This window comes from Synchiropus splendidus, chromosome 2 (genome assembly GCF_027744825.2).
Source record: "Synchiropus splendidus isolate RoL2022-P1 chromosome 2, RoL_Sspl_1.0, whole genome shotgun sequence".
Classification (NCBI taxonomy): Eukaryota; Metazoa; Chordata; class Actinopteri; order Syngnathiformes; family Callionymidae; genus Synchiropus; species Synchiropus splendidus.
In genome coordinates this window covers 12,538,332-12,555,085 of record NC_071335.1, presented here as the reverse complement: position 1 = coordinate 12,555,085, position 16,754 = coordinate 12,538,332, and the positions used below count along the sequence as shown (strand labels likewise).

The following is a 16,754-nucleotide window of genomic DNA, read 5'->3' as shown; positions in this document are numbered from 1 at the left end:
TCACACATTTAACTATAAAAGCACTCCAAGAAGCAAACAGGAAAAGAAAACAAACCAAGTCACAAACATGTCTCCGCAGGACCAATGTCATTGGGGCACACACCTCAGGGAGAGCAGGAGTCTTAGCAGGTGTGATGATTGCTGGGGATGAGCTCCAGGTGTGTGCCATTAGCAGGACTCCAGCACTCAGGAAGACAGATGGGAGAACACAGGAAGTGACAAGCAAATAGGACCAAAATAAAAACATGACACTGACATAGATATGAAGTTTTCTTTTGAGATTCTAACCCGTGTCCCTCTGCTAGCTGCCTCTTGGAAACTGCCCCAATCCACAGTGTCACCAACTATTTTTACTGTATGCCTCTTATTTATTTATTCACTTATCATGAATTATGCAAAATAAACACAGAAAATAGGCAAATCTCTGCTTGTACGTGTCCACTTGTGGACGCGTGACCCATATAAATCTGCAGGAGGTTCCAGTTGGGTTGACACTGATTTATTAACTCATGGCTTGGGTGTTGGTTTTTGTCTTAGCTGCTCTCACCCACGGACATTTACAGTGTATTTCTGCCACCATGAATTCAACTCTCCTTTTCCAGCCATGTCCATACTTGTGGTGCTTTCCGTATTAGCGCCTGTGCTGTCTTCACCTCCTGTCACACTCTGTCACTCTCCCCCTCTCATGTCCCTGCATGTATTCGATGGCTCTTTTAGCCTCTACTCCCACTGTCTCTCTCTCTTATTCCCTCTTACAGCCCTTGTTTTGTATTCCTCCTCTTCGCAGCCTCTCCTCCTCAGATGCTCAGAAATACTCGCTCCCCTTCCCTTCCCCTCCATTCCCTCTCTCCTCGTATGCATCATCTACCGCTCTGAGGGACTTCTTGCACAGAGCTTGTGCATCTAGTCACTTGTCTAATTAGCCTTGAAGTGCTTTTGAAGACCTTGATATTAAGCTGTGTGTCATGAATAGAGCGCAGACGGATGTGGACTCGCCTGGCTGGAGGAAGGTTGTCTAGCAGTGGCTTGAAATTGCTTTTTTTTTTTCTCTTTTTTTTCCTCTCCGCGCTCAGTTCTGAGGGTATTCAGTAGTGGAGCAGCGGAAGTGAGAGGTGGTTCTGCTTTGAGGGAGGCAAGAACAGAAAAGAGCTTGTAAGACCAAGAGACGTTGGAATGAGGAGCAAATATTCCTGAGCGCCAACGAAGCATAAGGTAAGCTTCAGATCACTCTTGTTATCTGTTTGAAAACACTGTGAACCAGTGCGTAATGGATTCTCTTTGCATATTTATTGGATGATGCATGCTGTGACCCACATTGATGAACCTGAGGTGCAGCGCAGCGGGGTGACTGCCCTCCCACCCCACCCCCTTCCCCAGCTCTTTCACTGCTGACTCCGTCACAGACACTCTTCAGCACAGCCCTTCTTGTAGTGTGACAAGTGGAACCAGTCATATCATTCTGATCTCCAGACCAGTTGTTTGCACAGATCTGGTGAAGGTGCTTTGGGGCCATGTTGGTTTTTTTTTTTTTTTTGCTGGCTCAGTGCATGTATAACAAGCTATCATTTAGCAATTTGCTGTGTATGATAGTGTGTACAATACTTTCTGTTTAATATTAAGCAGACTTTGATCATAATAAGTCAGTATTAATTCAGTGAGTATTTCTTACAGTGCCTCCACGTACTGATGCTTTTGGGGATTGTTTAGAGGGAGGTTCATCATATAACAACATACTGTACAGTACACAAGAAGGAGCAGAGTGGATTATACAGTATTTTAAAACCTCTTTACTGCAATTTTCCTCTCTTCGACAGATTGTCGTATTTGTATCATTCTCTTCTTTGTATTATTCCGAGGTCCTGCGGTTACGAAATGAAACATGATTTTTAGGAAAGGTGTATTGGCGAGTACTTTTTGCTCTGAGAATCCAACGCGACATTCCTTGCCTGCCAAGCTGCCCTGAGCGCAGTGTATTTCATCAGTGCAAGTGACGAGAATCAGTCCAGAGTGTGATCTGTCGTGCTGAGTGCACAACAAACTCCTCCTTGTATTATCAGTTTCCATTTCTTCTGGCAGAGAATATATCATATCATATTCCTCACTCTCGCATGGCTTCCAATCTGGAGAATGTCTCCTCTGTCTCTGCTTAATTATGTCCATTGATTCCATCCCATCTTATCCTGATGTTTTTGCTCTACCACTCCACAACTGTTCTAGTTCTTATATATTTCTTTCAGTGGGGGAAAATCCCTTAGTGTATGTTAGTGCATTATGTTCACCACTTTGTTTATTTTGGCATCTTCCTCTTGTAGCCTTCTCTTAATCCCCACCTTCACCTGTCTCATTTGTTCCTTTACTGCTTATCCACATTCATCTGGGGGCAACGACCAGTCCACATAGTCGACAATAATCCACTATTACTATTAGTCGCTGGTGGTTTCAGTCATGACTTCATTCTTCTATGATGACATGACTTAGCACAATCCGCTGTTAAGACCAGATATGTCTGAAGCTCTGGAACTATGTATTGACCGCGACAGAAAGATGCAAAGATGTAACATTAGCAATTAACAATTAAAAATTCAGCATTTTTTTTGTTACTATTCCCAACGCTACAGTCAGACAGGTCGGCATGTTCATCAACCCATACATGTCACACTCTGTCATGTCTTATGTCACTACATGTCTTATTTCGACTAGGATCTCTAGGATAGTTGCTTTTTGCATCCCATTCCATTTTATTTTCCAGTCTTCGTTTTTTTTTCCGGAATGTCCATGTTTCATTTATTAATTCCTTCAATTCTTCCTGCATCATTTGTCTTTACAAATTTCCATTTACTGCTTTTCCACTGTTCCTCCAATGGCTTCTCCTTCCGCTCATCTCTCTGCTGGTGCAGAGATTTCTTCACCTGTCTTTCCCACAGTCCGTCACATCATATTCCATTCCATGCTGATGCTGCTAGCTACATAGCGCCAATACATTTTTTGACAACCTCTTTTTGCTTAGTTACAATCATTGCCTCTGACACTCCCATAGCCCACTGTGCTATAAATTTCTGCTGCTGAGTCTGCCGGAACCCGCCAAACCCTCATTACCTCAGAAGAGTCTCCAAAGTCTGCATCAGGACTTTGTCTCTCTCTGTTATCTTCTTCTGGCAGGCTTTTGTTTTTGATCATCGCTCCTTTGCCTCAGCTCTTCTTCCTCTCTCCTCAACGCCATCCTCCCATTCCTCATGCGACCTGATTCCTTCAAATGCCTACCTGTGTTGTCTCTTTGAACAAATCACTTAGCCTAGCATCCGGTTAAGACGTAGTAAAATGCAATGCTCAAAGTGAAACTAATGCCTGTGGACAGGTGTTGTTCTGTCCTTGGTTAAGGTCAACAAAATATTGTTTTATTGTCTCAGACGGTAGACTGACACTTGATGAATAGACCGGATTACTCTGAAACATTGAACTTCAACTGTTTTTTAATTGTTTTTCTTTTGTTAAGGACATTTGTAACCTCATTGGAAAGTTATTTATGTTTCTGCAGTCTGCATTTGTTACGAGTGAGTGATTTAAAAAATATATATATTGTGATACAACTTTAATTTTGCAGATTGGCTGGTGTTTGGGAGAAAATTGGACTGACCTTGAAAGTGTTACCTTGAGTTACGTAAAGGAGCCCTATTGTGTGTATTGTTTTTTTTCTCTTCAGTAGTTGAGTCTCATACATGGCATCCAAAGCTCCTTAACCCTCATTCAACAAAACTTCATAGATAAAAATCGATTTTTGTCTCATGAATCACCAACGTCCTCACCGACAGTGTCTTTTGGAGATGTTCATGGATAAAGGCGGGTTTGATAAATTTTTTATTTAGTATTTCAAGCTGCTGCCTCTAAATTTTCTTCAGAAGAAAGAGAGTGTTTGTGAACAGACACACTTATACAGATGCATGTTATATGGCTTCTTTTTCCTCAACACACACACTAGCACCGGACTTTGAAGCTACTTTGCAAGAGTTGGTTGTAAAGCTATATTGGCAGTAGCTGGAACAAACTACATTTCTACCCGTGGAGAAATTACCCAAAAGGTAGTTGAATTCCTTGATGCTGCACATTACAGATATAGTTCAATCACCGGTAAGTCGCAACAAATTGTAGTTGAGAGATGTGGTTTTCGGCCACACGTTGTCAAACTAATATGTGTGGCCATTTTTGTAGCACATCAACGCCAATTTATGCTCCTTTTATGTACAAAATTATACCCATCCGTTGCAATCTATCTTACTGTTACTGTGAGGAAGAAGCCCAGAGTCAAAAGTGTCTGACAGCAAACTCCAAAACTAACATGGTAACTGTGGAAGATGTATTGATAATGTACCTCTAGGACAAAAGATGAAATGGAGGCAGCGTTGTAGGAAGCGGTGGTCACTGAGGCCATTAAATATATCACGACTGGAGGATGGAGAATTTCCGCTATTGTTATGTCTTCTTCGTGTCTTACTAGAGCTACTTATCGGGTGGAAGCAGTAACACTGCCCCCACAGTTTCCAGTGGTGCTGCTCCGTTTGGTCTGTGTATGAAAGCTTTGTGGAAATGTGTAGGAATACGGACGAAAGGCTCCATACGGATCCCCTAAGTAATGTTGGGCATAAATGTGCCTTCAGTCAGTTTAGTGGGGAGCATTTTAGTCAAGTTGCACATCATCTCTTACTACGCTATGCTTGTAGGAAAAGTCTGCTATGTTTTGGTGACTAAAACATAGAAAGAACAGAGTTCTTATCAGTACAAAATGCTTGCGACTACTCAATATATATTTTAGAGGCATAACTAAAACAGCGTTCATCCACAGCCTTCAACTTTTAGTGATTATATATCTCGCTCTCTGTTAACATTGATACCTTTGCTCTTTATAGATGATTGACAGTCGAATTTCAGCACAAAGGAGAGAGATGAGGAAGTTTCCGGGGGAGAGGGGTCATCAGAAAACCAGCACCTACATTGTGCCCTGCTTCCTTCTCGTGGAGGTGAGTGACTGTTTCATGATAATGGTTTTAAAAAAAGCTTTATTCAAAAGACTGTGGAAAACCGCGTGTCTATTCTTAAAGTTAGTGCAGCGCAGCCAGCAAATGTGTGGCAGCCATCATCGCAGAACAGGATTACAGTGCTTAAATAGAACTCGTCTGGACTTTATTTTGGAAAGCAGTTTCTTAGCTGTAACGGAATGTCATTCCTGAATCCCAACGCGTCCTTTAGTCATTTTGAAAGGAGTCATTTTTCCAGCACTCATCCGTCAATTAGTCGCAGCATTCATCTGAACACTGAAGAGTTATTTCAGGGGCTTTTGTTCCGATGTGATCTTTCACTCATAATCTCCTTCTTTCGCTTGTGTGCTCTTCCCACGGCTCCCCTTCTTCTTGGCTAAGCCTTAAATGACCTGCTGCGGCACTGGCAGAGTCTGCTGGATTTATTAATTAACCTGGCTAATTAGAATCGGAGACTCAATTATCCCGTGCCACCGCTGACACGCTTAATGGCTCTGTGTCCTCCGTGCTGCCGCGTGCCAAAAAACATGTTTGCACACAACTGCATTTCGATTTGAAAATGTCAATGTTTTATGGGTACTTATTTTTCTACTGATCTGTTTTCAATTTCGTTTATTTCCCTCATCCTCCGGAGACGATCTAAATATGATCTCCTCTCCCTGCGTACTTTTGTGCACCTCTACAAGGCCTGCTGCATGCTTTTATGTGTCAGGCTGTCTATTATGTTTAGACATCAAGCTTTTCAGGGCTTTTTTTCACTATTTAGAGTGCATATTAAATGTTTTCTTTTTTATGTTGGAGCTGTCTTGTCAGATCAGGCATATTTGGATGTTTTTTTCTGGGTGATGTTGCCTTCATTGACAATTAATCTTGTTCAGAATATCAAGTACACTCTTTATGGGTCTCTAATACCACAACAATCCTAACAACTCTGTGCCAGAGATGTATTTCAGGGCCTGGATTTCCATGGCTGGATGTCCCTGTCTGAGACCAGCTGGCATTTTGTTGGGATGAATTTACCATATTTTTTTTACTTAAAGAACTGCATGCAGAAAACTAAAACAGAACCAAAAACAAGAACAAATAATCAGATTAGATTAGATTAAATGGCCTTTAATTGTGTCACACTTGCTCTGGAAAGTCGGTCGACACAAGGATTAGTATCTTTCAATGAGCCTAAAAGTAAAATGTCGATACTAATTCTCCAAAATGTATATGCGTTATAGGGCTCTGTTAAGCCTTCAAGTTCTCAACCATTTTGCCGAGATGAAGTGTCACTTCAGCATATACTGGATTGTTTGCTTTTGACTGTCAAGGAGAGGTGCATGCATTTGCCTTTGCTGAGGACTCTGCCATGAAGGCCCTGTAGAGTAGGTTTGTTTTTCAAGATGGCAGTCTCCCGGTGCAGCTGACGTTTCACTATGGGAAGTTTCACAGACTTGACCAGCTACCGGTTATGTGGAGAAGCACTCATGCTTAGTCAAGAAGCTTTTTTAAAGACTCGTCGTGGATCATAAACTTTGATGTCCGTCAGAATCCGATACTGTACGATGCCTTTGTCACATCCTAAACCACCAATGAACACGTTTCAGTCTTGTAAAACTTTATACTGACCACTACAAGAATGAGGAGAACCATATCAACTGAGGGAGACGTCACATGGTTTGCTGTTACACTAACAGTTAAAATGCAGCAGCAGACGTCTTGCCAAGATGACAAGTGGGTCAGTTTTGTTCTTTGTCCCAACAGGTTTATTTAAGTTGCTCTAAATGGGTCTGTGATTCATATTTTTAATTGGTTGAAACCTGAACATAGTCTTTGTCTAGTTTCGTGCTCAGTGAATGCGGAGTGAGGTTCCCACTTTGTTAACCTTAAATTAATATGAGTTCAGTTTGTAATTACAAACATTTAAAATTAAATTTTCTCTATTAGTATGTGAGATTTGTTGCCATTGATTGAATCTCCCATCTATTTGGTGCTACTGTAAGTTGACAAACATTTCTTTGTCACATAGCCCTGAAATGATCATTTACTCAAGAGCTTGGTCTTAAGGTCTTAATTGTATTTATTCCAATGCTGTTTATTTTTAAATTCTTGAAATGTGTACTGGAGGTGCTTGGTCATGCTACCACAAGCTAGAAAACAGTCTCCTCGCTTCATTTTGTCCTTGACCTTTGCTAATGTCAAACTAAAATACATGCCTTGCACCTAAGGCCCTGACTCCTCAGTGGAGTGTGCGCTACCCAAAAGAATGCTATTTATAAATCTTTAATGTTCAATAAGGATATCATGGTCTGTACACTTAGTGGCGGTTTCTTTTGCGGTGTTCATGTTAAGAGCGTCTCACTGCAGCACAGCTACCCGGCGGGCACTCAGTCCTTTCTTCTTATATTACCAGCTGCTCTAAAGCCATGTTATGCCATTCAGTCACAGCTTTTCCCCCTTGTTATTATTTCCTCCACATACTTTTCGGCTGTCAGTTTCATTGCTATCGTTGAACGTGATCCTCCTTTTTTTCACTGCCATTGCCTCTCCTCCCCACTTATTTCCATTGAGATGTCTCAACTGGTGTCATCAGTTCTTGTTCAAACAAACATTTGATTTAATTACAACCAAATTCTGACATTGGTAAGACTGTGAAGAAAGCTGATAAGCAGTCATTCCCCCACTCTTTGTTGCCTTTCCAGCCTTACAATCCTCTTTCATGTTTACACAGCATGGTGCAGCAGCCGGTGCCGTTGTCCTGTGGTGAAGCTGCGTACACAGAGTGTGGCGCCAGGGAAAACACTGACTCTCCACTAGATCTTCTTTAAAAAGTCATTTTCAAACAGTGAACGTGCTGGCTGAAGGCTGCTATGATCTGACCCTGAGCTCGGCCGAATCCAACTTCTCTGTGTGATGGCAAGATTCTTTTCAATTGCACTGAGCAGACAATTCCCTGTCTAAAGAGTCTTGGACCTCAATGTCATGAGGTCTAACCGAAGTCATCGCATTAATTACATGAATAGCCGCTCAATCTTTACTTATTGATATTATGAGATTTTCTAAACATTTCTTTAACCGATCAGCTTGAATGTGGTTTGAATTTATGCACTGGTTTTGCGAGACTTTGCAGAACTATGTTGATGTCAAACCGTCGCCATATTCTGAGGTGTTTTCATCTGAGCACCAAGGCCTGTGGCATTCTTCTGCTGAGCTGCTGCACTGTATCTAAACTGCACCAGGCCACCAGTTATTCACTACAAAGTCTCTCTCAGTGTGTGCCTCAACTTTCATCCCCGTTCCAGACTGCCTCGGTACATCTTCTACCTGCAGGCGGTGTTTTTGTTGAATCTGTTGTTTCTGTTCTCAAAATGTTTTATTTCAGATATTTCCAATGTGGCAACTAAACCCCATCTCCGACTGCCTTGGAAACACATTCTTCAATAGTGTTGGGAAACGCACACCCTGACTGCTCTACGCCAGTGATTATCCCAGTTTTGCAACTGTGGATTTCCGCAAGGTTTTCAGAGAAGAGATTCGAACCGAACCAAGTGATTTTTATTTTTTTGAACCCATCATTTGCACTGTAGTGTAGTCACAAAAGGTCATGTGTGGGTGAATTTTGTATGTTCACCCTGTGCTTGGTGGACACTTTCCTCCCACTGGCTCAAACCATTAAAAGGTCATTAAGTATGAGATAAGTTCGACTTTAAAACTGTCAATTCTGCATTCATATATAATGTACATGGAGTAAGTGAGATATTGTGCCGAGCGTAGGGCAGCCCTATCCAGGGCTTTCACCTCTTAGGGGGAGGCCACCTTTTTTTTTTCTTTTTTTGTCAGCCATGTGTTGAACTGCGACATGCAGTATCAGCACTCCATCGTCGCCAGTCAAGGAGTAGTGTGGTTGTCAAGACTGTGTTGAGACCAAAGCAGACTAAGGGGGTGAGGTGCAGACCAAGCGAAAAACAGAACGTCCAATAAATCATTCCAGTTCTTGATTTATTTAGGAAAAAATGGCTACCTGTAATTCTGTATTCTGTTTGGTCCAGGTTTTGGTCTCACCCCCTCATTGTTCTTGGTCTCCGTATGCTCTGTCTCCAGTCTTGACTAAAACACTCTCGAGAAGAACTCTGCCTTTTAAGGGTGGCTGTGAAGGAGGTGCATGAAGGACGTGTAATGCCCTCTGCCGTTCTGCTTATCACCTTGTAATGGAGTCTGGCTCAACCTTTTTTTTATTGAAGCTACGCCACACAGCACACCTTGAAATAACATTTCTGAACATGCCTGTTATTTAAGCATCAGGCACTGATGACATGACTATTTACAGAAGATAATTCATTTGTTTTAAAATGTTTCCAGACAAATTAAGTGAAAGTGGATACACCAGATGATCTCTCCTCGCACACTGCTGTGGAAAAGAAGAAGAAGAATATCATGACTGAACCAACATTAATTTCTAGCTTGACCTGACCCAGTGAAGTTATTTATTCAATTGTTCAACCATTAATCTTATTTTGATGCTTCCACATTGGATATGAGGAAAATCTCAACAATTTTTTTTGGTTTCGGAAACAATTAATAGTATTTGCAACATGTTTAGCGCAGAACGCTCAGAGCCCATGATACATTGCATTTTTTCCTCTCAGTGATGTCACACTTTTAAGCCTATTGTGTGCGCAATCCAGGTATGAAGAGAGTCTTAAGCAGTCAAGAACACTGCTGCTTACCTTATAACATGATGGTAAGCTTCCCCGTGAACCGCTGACACCACTGACTGTCTGGTTCTCATGATAACATCAGGTGTTTAACGTGCGCATGTAAGTATAGATCTGACTGAACCGACCTACTGATTAACCTCTGAGCTTCCTATTATTCTGTGTCTGTTGGTGTACTACAGTTGTTTTCATAAGTGAGGTCACCTCTCAAAGTGCCTTTATTAGGCGTCCATTAACAGTGTTTACGCTGGTCTTGTGGATCACTTAGATGATGATTAGGGCTGTTTCTCCTTCAAGTGATTCACGTTACTACTGAGAACGAGGAGCAGCACAGACCAGGCGAAAACATGAAGGCGGATAATATCTCGTCTCTCAGAGTGAGCCCTGTAAAGTGGTCAGCTTAAGGCTAAGATTCCGACTGATGTTTTTCTCCAACCACTGCCACGTTTGATAAAACCAGCTCGTGGTTTGAAAGTGCAGCGTCTCCCTGCCTTCACTTCATAATGGCGATCAAAGACAAGACGAGACAAAGACAGTTTTAAATAATGCTCTGTTGCATGTGAGCTTTTATCAGCTGCGGTAATGCGTGCAGTGTGGGGGTTTGTTTGTTGGATGGCGGGATTCTGTTCAACTCTTGTTGATTGTTCATTTCTGTACCATTAGCAGTGGCAGCCGGAGGTTAAAATTACTATGTGGGCGAATTTTTGGAGCCTGAAAACACTGTCCTTTACAGTTATTGCTGAAGCAGTCATGCTCAGAACGATGAGGAACTGCACAGGAGCGATTGTTGCTCTCTGAGAACAGTGAGTTTTAGTTGTTTATTTATTTTAATCACTGTCACGGTCTTAATACCAGAACAAAGAATCCAGTCTGAATTCAATGAGTGAATGACTTTTCCTCCTTTTCCTGTCATGCATCTCTTCTCTCATTGCAATAACACACTGTGACGCTAGGAGGCAGTGAAGCCCATTTGTTATAAGCGCGTGTGCCTTATGGCAGGCAGTGAATTTCATGCAGGTGGTTTGGCAGTTCTACTCATCTGACACCCTGTTCCACTCCCTGGAAGGAGACTGAAAAGGCCATCATCACATGATTCAGATCAGCATTTTTTTCTCTGTTTCTCTGGTGAAGGTGGCTGCTACTTAAATGTTTACAATAAGCATGGATACACAAATGTAGTTATTAATCGCCACACAAATGATATTCACTTTATCAGAGGTGCGTGTTGTTTTGAGTGCACTGTTTTTTAGGCCACATTGTTGGAATGAATTTGACTTCAACAAACACACACATCTTGAAAGGTAATAAAGCAGCCTAAACAGAGGCCATTAAGATCCCTGGTGCGTCCAATGTGACACTGCACCCTGAGCAGAGTTGGCACCCTCAGCGGGGGGCCTGCCATCTCCATACAAGCCCCTTCTGTGCACCCTGTAAACAACTCTGACTTTGTAAGTTGACTTTTGTGCCATCTGGCTTTTCCATTTGATTTGAATTCCAACGCTCTTCCTCCCTCCCTCCATTCTTGTGACAATTATTATGGCTGTGACACTTAGATCAAAGTGCCGTCTTGGGCATAGAGTTTTCTTTTGTTTCTATCTACAATAGCGTTTCATCTGTGATCGTCTCGCTGCTGCTCAGTTGGATGTTAAGATGTGATAAAATTACCATCAGTGGAATACTGAAGCCGCTTCAGTCAAATCAGCCAAATGTTTGTGGGAACTGTCCCTAGTTGAAATGAATTTGACAGATTTTAACAGTGGAGCATGTTACTGTTGGGCAAGATTAAATGTTTGCGTGTTTCGAGTGTGAACAGTTTAACATGTCTTTGATATTACTTTTTTTTCTGAAAATGTCACAACTGCCGTTAGATTTCTTGTCAGCAATTCAACCAAAACACACTTTGTCCAACCCCTGTAGACCTTCTCAGTGATGTTATGCCATGTTAAACCACCAGAACAAGTGTGGCACTTGTTCTGGTGCCATTACATTGATCGTGATCTAAAAAATGAAAGTAATTTCCAGACTAGCCATCACATTTTTCACACACCCTGTGGCCTATACAAGGATGCAGCGAATGTATTTTGTGATTAATTTATCTCAATTAATCACAGTTTAATGGTGTAAGAATATTTGCCACAAGAAGTCACATTTTTCACTTGAATTTGGTGTATTACTGAATCAAATGATGGACCCATGCATACATTTAAATAACCAAAGATTGGTTATTTTGCATCAGTTTAGCACAATAACTCACGATGGTGGATATATTCAAGTTTTTATATCACCTTATTTAAACTAAAGCTCTTTTAATGTCTTGAAAATATTTGTATAAGAATTTCAATTTTATAAGAATTTCAAGTACATTCAGAGTAGTGGAAACCCTGGCCATTGTGTAGCAAAAACATCCATGTACAAAAGCAAACAGATGCTTTTGTTTGCTTTTGTTCAGGGATTCCTCCATGTTTGTTGTTGTTGTTATCATCCTAGCTGCCACGTGTCTTGTGCATCAGTGGGATCAGTGGACCAGGAACTCCTGCACTTACAAAGGTTCTGTATATATATGTATATATATATATGATGCTTCAAGGTAACAAAATGTAATGTAAATGTAAACATGAAGGGATAAGAGTAACCTTGCTATTGAAATCAAAGGCTAACCCCTTGTTCATCATGCTCATTTCATACTCTCCTAAAAGCTGAAACATGAATGCAAATCACAGGAAAAGCTGTTCAGCATGACGATGTGGTGAAGTGCAGCGCAGATGTGGTTCTACCTCCCACCCAGGGCAGGTGGATAGGGGCCTTCATTCAAGGCTGTGTGTGTCCAAGCTGATGCAGCTGCTTAACTGAAAGAAGGCCATTATGGGCTGGTCAGCTGATAAGCAGAGTGTTCCTGTATGTTCAGGAAACAAGGCCATTGGTCCATTTCCCTCCTTCAAACACACATATGAAAGCTGTCAGAAGTGCAAATGCATGTTAAATATGTCTCCCAGAATTACTTTGGACCTGAGTGTCACCAGGTGGCTGTGCGCGGCTACAATAGTTGTTCTCTGCAGCCAGTCCTGTGTTTATATGCAAATATATGGTTCAAGGTGACTTGAGCAGGTTGTGCTAGACTCTCTAAACTTGACACTTGGACCTTCATGAATATTGAAATGAACTGAGGCTGCAGCCAAATGTTTGCTCCGGCATGCGTGACGGGAACACGATAAAATCCCAATTAACCTTTCATTCTCCGCAGGAGTAGACAGATCTGTCACATGCGATGACGTGCTCCTAAAATTAGGGAGTAGGTATAACAGGTATGTTTTTAATGACAGAGTAGCTGTCCTGTGAGCGTGTGTGTTTGCTGGAGCTCCTTGATTGACAGAGCAGTGTGATGGCTCAGTTGTGGGATGAGGACAAGCTCGAATGTTTTTTTACCAGCGATGGTTATTTGGCCCTCGCTCATGATCTTCCTCCCACCTACCTACACTTCTCTCCCTCGCGCCTCCAAACCTTCTGTAATTCAGCAAGTGGAGATGATTGATGATGAACACAAGGTGTCTGTGTCAGAGTTCCTGCTCAGACATAGGAATGCACCCACATGCCTACAAACGTACTCACACTAACATTTGTGGGAAAAAAAAAGAAAAATCCACACACACACACCCACACTGTCGAACACTCACTAAGCTGAAAACAAACACGGGAAATGTGAAGCGCTGCTGGATATTCTTGGCCTAAATATGAGCGACTGCCTGGGGATGTTTGTTAGTGGAGGCTTGGATGTATGTGTGTGTACGTCGTGGTGCGGCTTGTAACGGCCCTCGCGGCTAATGATCTGTCACTGAATACGCTGCACCTCCACCGTGACTCTCTCCCCACAGTGAAGCCTGTTGAACATGAGCACCTACCCAGACAAACCGACCGCACATCATCAAACTTTGATTTTACAACTCACATATGAATCCATAAACAGAATAGAAAGACATAGATCACTTGCTGCTCAAGCTAGAGCTAGCATCCACCAGGCTTTTAGCTTGGGCAGCGTCTTGGAATCCTGGGGACCCTGGGTTTTTGTATCACCCTGCATTTCTGTATCATTCTCTTATCACAGTGCCATCACACTAGTTTCTATGATTAGAGTGTTACTCGTAATTTTGCTGAATTATCCACAAACTCATGGCTTTGTGGAAACATTGTTTTATAATATGTTAAAAAAAATTTGGATATTCTGCCATACAGAAGCGATGGAGAGTTAACTATTAGAAGCACTTGTTTTATATCCATGATTGCTGTATATTATTTTGCTATATATTATATTTGTGGATCTATCTATCTATCATACGATCGATCTATCTATTTGTCTATTATTGCTGACTTGTTTGGGACCAGACCTTGTTATGGTGGCCATCTTTGCAATGTAGCACATAGCATATAGCATACAGCAACCCTGCGGTGTGCACAGAATACTCTAGATTTTATTTATATGTAAAGTGAATACAGTGGAAGTAAAAGTAAAAATTTAACTCCCAAGAAGCTGTACAGTGAGGACCAGTGTGATTAAATAAGAGATATTTGGAGTGGTTTGGAAACCAGATATTTGTGTAGGAAATAACCAGGACAGAGGATAGGCGGCTACTAGAGTGGTGTTAACCGATGTTAAACGAATGGACTTGGGTAACATGCTTGTTTTTATTATCCAAATATCTTTAGCCTAACTCTACTGCATGCTGGGTAATTTAAGTTTAACGGGATGGACCTGACCGTTGGAAATAAATGACTGTTTCAAAATCGGTTAACCGAAATAACTAGCTTGACATGAACATGAGTTTGCTGCAAGACGATTGCTTCTATCAAGGATGTGTGAACAGCCCTGAAATGCATGGCTGAGCATCACTTCTTTACGGCCATTATTTAAAATGAAGTGTCAATTGAAAAGCAATTGACAGCAGTTACACAACCGAAGAAACATGTTGGAGCTGAGAATGTTTATAATGAAGGTGAAAGAAGAAGAGGGAAAGAGGTGCATGAGGAGAGTAAGTGTGACAAAGGTGAAGCTGGATGGGAGATAAACACAGGGGAAGCTTTTTCCTTTTTTGACAATGAACGCTTCATGCTGACGCACAGGCATTTCAATGGCGTACAAAACGTTTTTGCTACCCATGTAGAAGGTGCGTGGGCGAGACGTTCAGAAGCTGATTTGCATTGGGTGTCAGTTGCTATTTATAACCGCTTGTGTGGCTCTCCTCTTTACTAACAATGCCATAGTCACTGTAACTGAAACGTAGGGCTTTAAATAGCAGTTGACACATGATTATGTGAAGGATGACAGTGCCATGCCATGGCTTACCTCACACCAACCTCCATCTTTTACTTGGCGGGCTGCCTACGGCGTCAGCATAAGTCCACTTTCCCTACGTCAATATATGACTCAATGGGAGTGAGGATGTGTTGCGGCCATTGCCCTCAGATTTAGTGATGACAACTTATTTTCTCATAAAATCTTGCATTTGGATTGTTGTTTGTTTTGCCTAACCAAAATATTGAAGTTGTATAACTGAAGGCAGACTTGCTTCTGTGTTTCATGTTCTGTGTGTTTATCCTATCATTCCATCCACCTCATTTACGTCTGCCATTTCTGCGAATTTTGTGTTTTGTTATCATGGTTATTACTTTGAGTGGTGTAACTGCATTACAGCAAAGCACAATGTTACTACCTCTCCAAATCCCACTGTAAGATATTCTCTTCACGCTTGTTTAATTTCCCGTCTCATTCCCTACTTCTTCTTTTATTTCTCCCCAAATTGACCCTCTCTTTTTCAGATTCTTGATCAGTTATTTTCGTGCACCCTGTGACGTTGCTTTTCTTTTTTCCCCATGTGTTTCTCCTCCCTCCCACTCATCACACTAACACAGCTGAAGAGATCTTGCTCGCTCAAGCTCACGCCGCATCTCTTTCATTCCTCTCACAGTCCTTCTCCTTGTTTTTCTCTCACAGTCCCCGTCTCTCATCTGTCCCTCCTGTCATCTCCTTTCCTCACTTCACACAGCATTTTCATTTTTTTTCTCTTTTGGCTATATGAACTATTTTCTCGGCTGTTGTCTGAACTCTCAGATTCTAAACCTGGGACCACTATGTTTTATTTCCAGCTGGTCATCATGGCAGGAACTGTTTTGTTGGCGTACTACTTTGAGTACACGGACACGTTTCCCGTGCACATCCAGGGCTTTTTCTGCTTCGACAAAGCCTACTCCAAGCCATACCCGGGACCTGAGGACTACAGCAAGGCACCGCCGGTCCTTGTCTACTCCCTCGTCACCGCCATCCCAACTGTGACGGTGAGTGTCTCTTGTATGACTCGACTCCACAGGTGCCTTTTCAGTGTTTGACAAGGAATTCCAGTTAACAAAATGCAGGGGCCGACTATCATTCGCACGTGGTGCTGAGCGGAAAGAGAAGTGTGTAGGTGTCTCCTCATGGTCTGACTCTTCTGTTTGCATGCATGTTCGATTTCATTACCATGGCGACGGCACTATATTTGTCCGAAGAGAGCCTTCTCTTGTTTATATAACTCAAGGCATTTTTTTTTTTTTTTTTATTATTATTATGATTCAGTTAACACCTGTGATCATTACTATATAGGACAGTCCAAAATGTATGGCAGCAGTCGCAGAGCACGATAAATAATAAATGACATCTCCGCATCCTCATCAAAGCGATGTCTTCATGACCGTCTGTCTTGTCCCCGCGGGCTCGCCTCATCTTTGAAGTCCTATAATGAAGTGGTAACATGGCTGCCTTGAAGCCACAAATGAGAGCGGCACACTAGCAAACACAGCACACATGCTAACATGCAAAGACACTCAACACTTCAAATATTTTCCCTGGTGACCCAATTTTTTTGCATGAATATGTGCTCGCTTTCATCTTCTGAATGTGAATATATTGTAGAGGATGTATGTTTTCACGCTGTTAAATCAAAAACGTACATCTCAAAACACCCTGCAGTTCAAAGACGTGTCATGGTTAGCTTAGTTG

The 16,754-nt window shown here is 41.9% G+C and overlaps 1 protein-coding gene across 6 annotated transcripts in view; it reads left to right on the top strand.

Annotated features, from left to right (window-relative positions):
• The first annotated feature begins 844 nt into the window (after positions 1–844).
• LOC128754012 (phospholipid phosphatase-related protein type 5-like) overlaps positions 845–16,754 on the top strand; it is a 28,035-nt gene continuing 12,125 nt past the window's right edge. For 2 of the 6 annotated variants that reach the window (XM_053856290.1, XM_053856289.1), the window contains exons 1-3: positions 845–1,212; positions 4,902–5,012; positions 15,866–16,054. In XM_053856290.1, the coding sequence (XP_053712265.1) occupies positions 4,902–5,012; positions 15,866–16,054 (300 nt within the window). In that variant the 5' untranslated portion in view covers positions 845–1,212. Of the gene's footprint in view, positions 1,213–4,901; positions 5,013–14,228; positions 14,393–14,708; positions 14,752–15,680; positions 16,055–16,754 lie in introns of those variants that run through there. The other 4 variants (XM_053856294.1, XM_053856293.1, XM_053856292.1 and 1 more) reach the window with 3 other exon arrangements.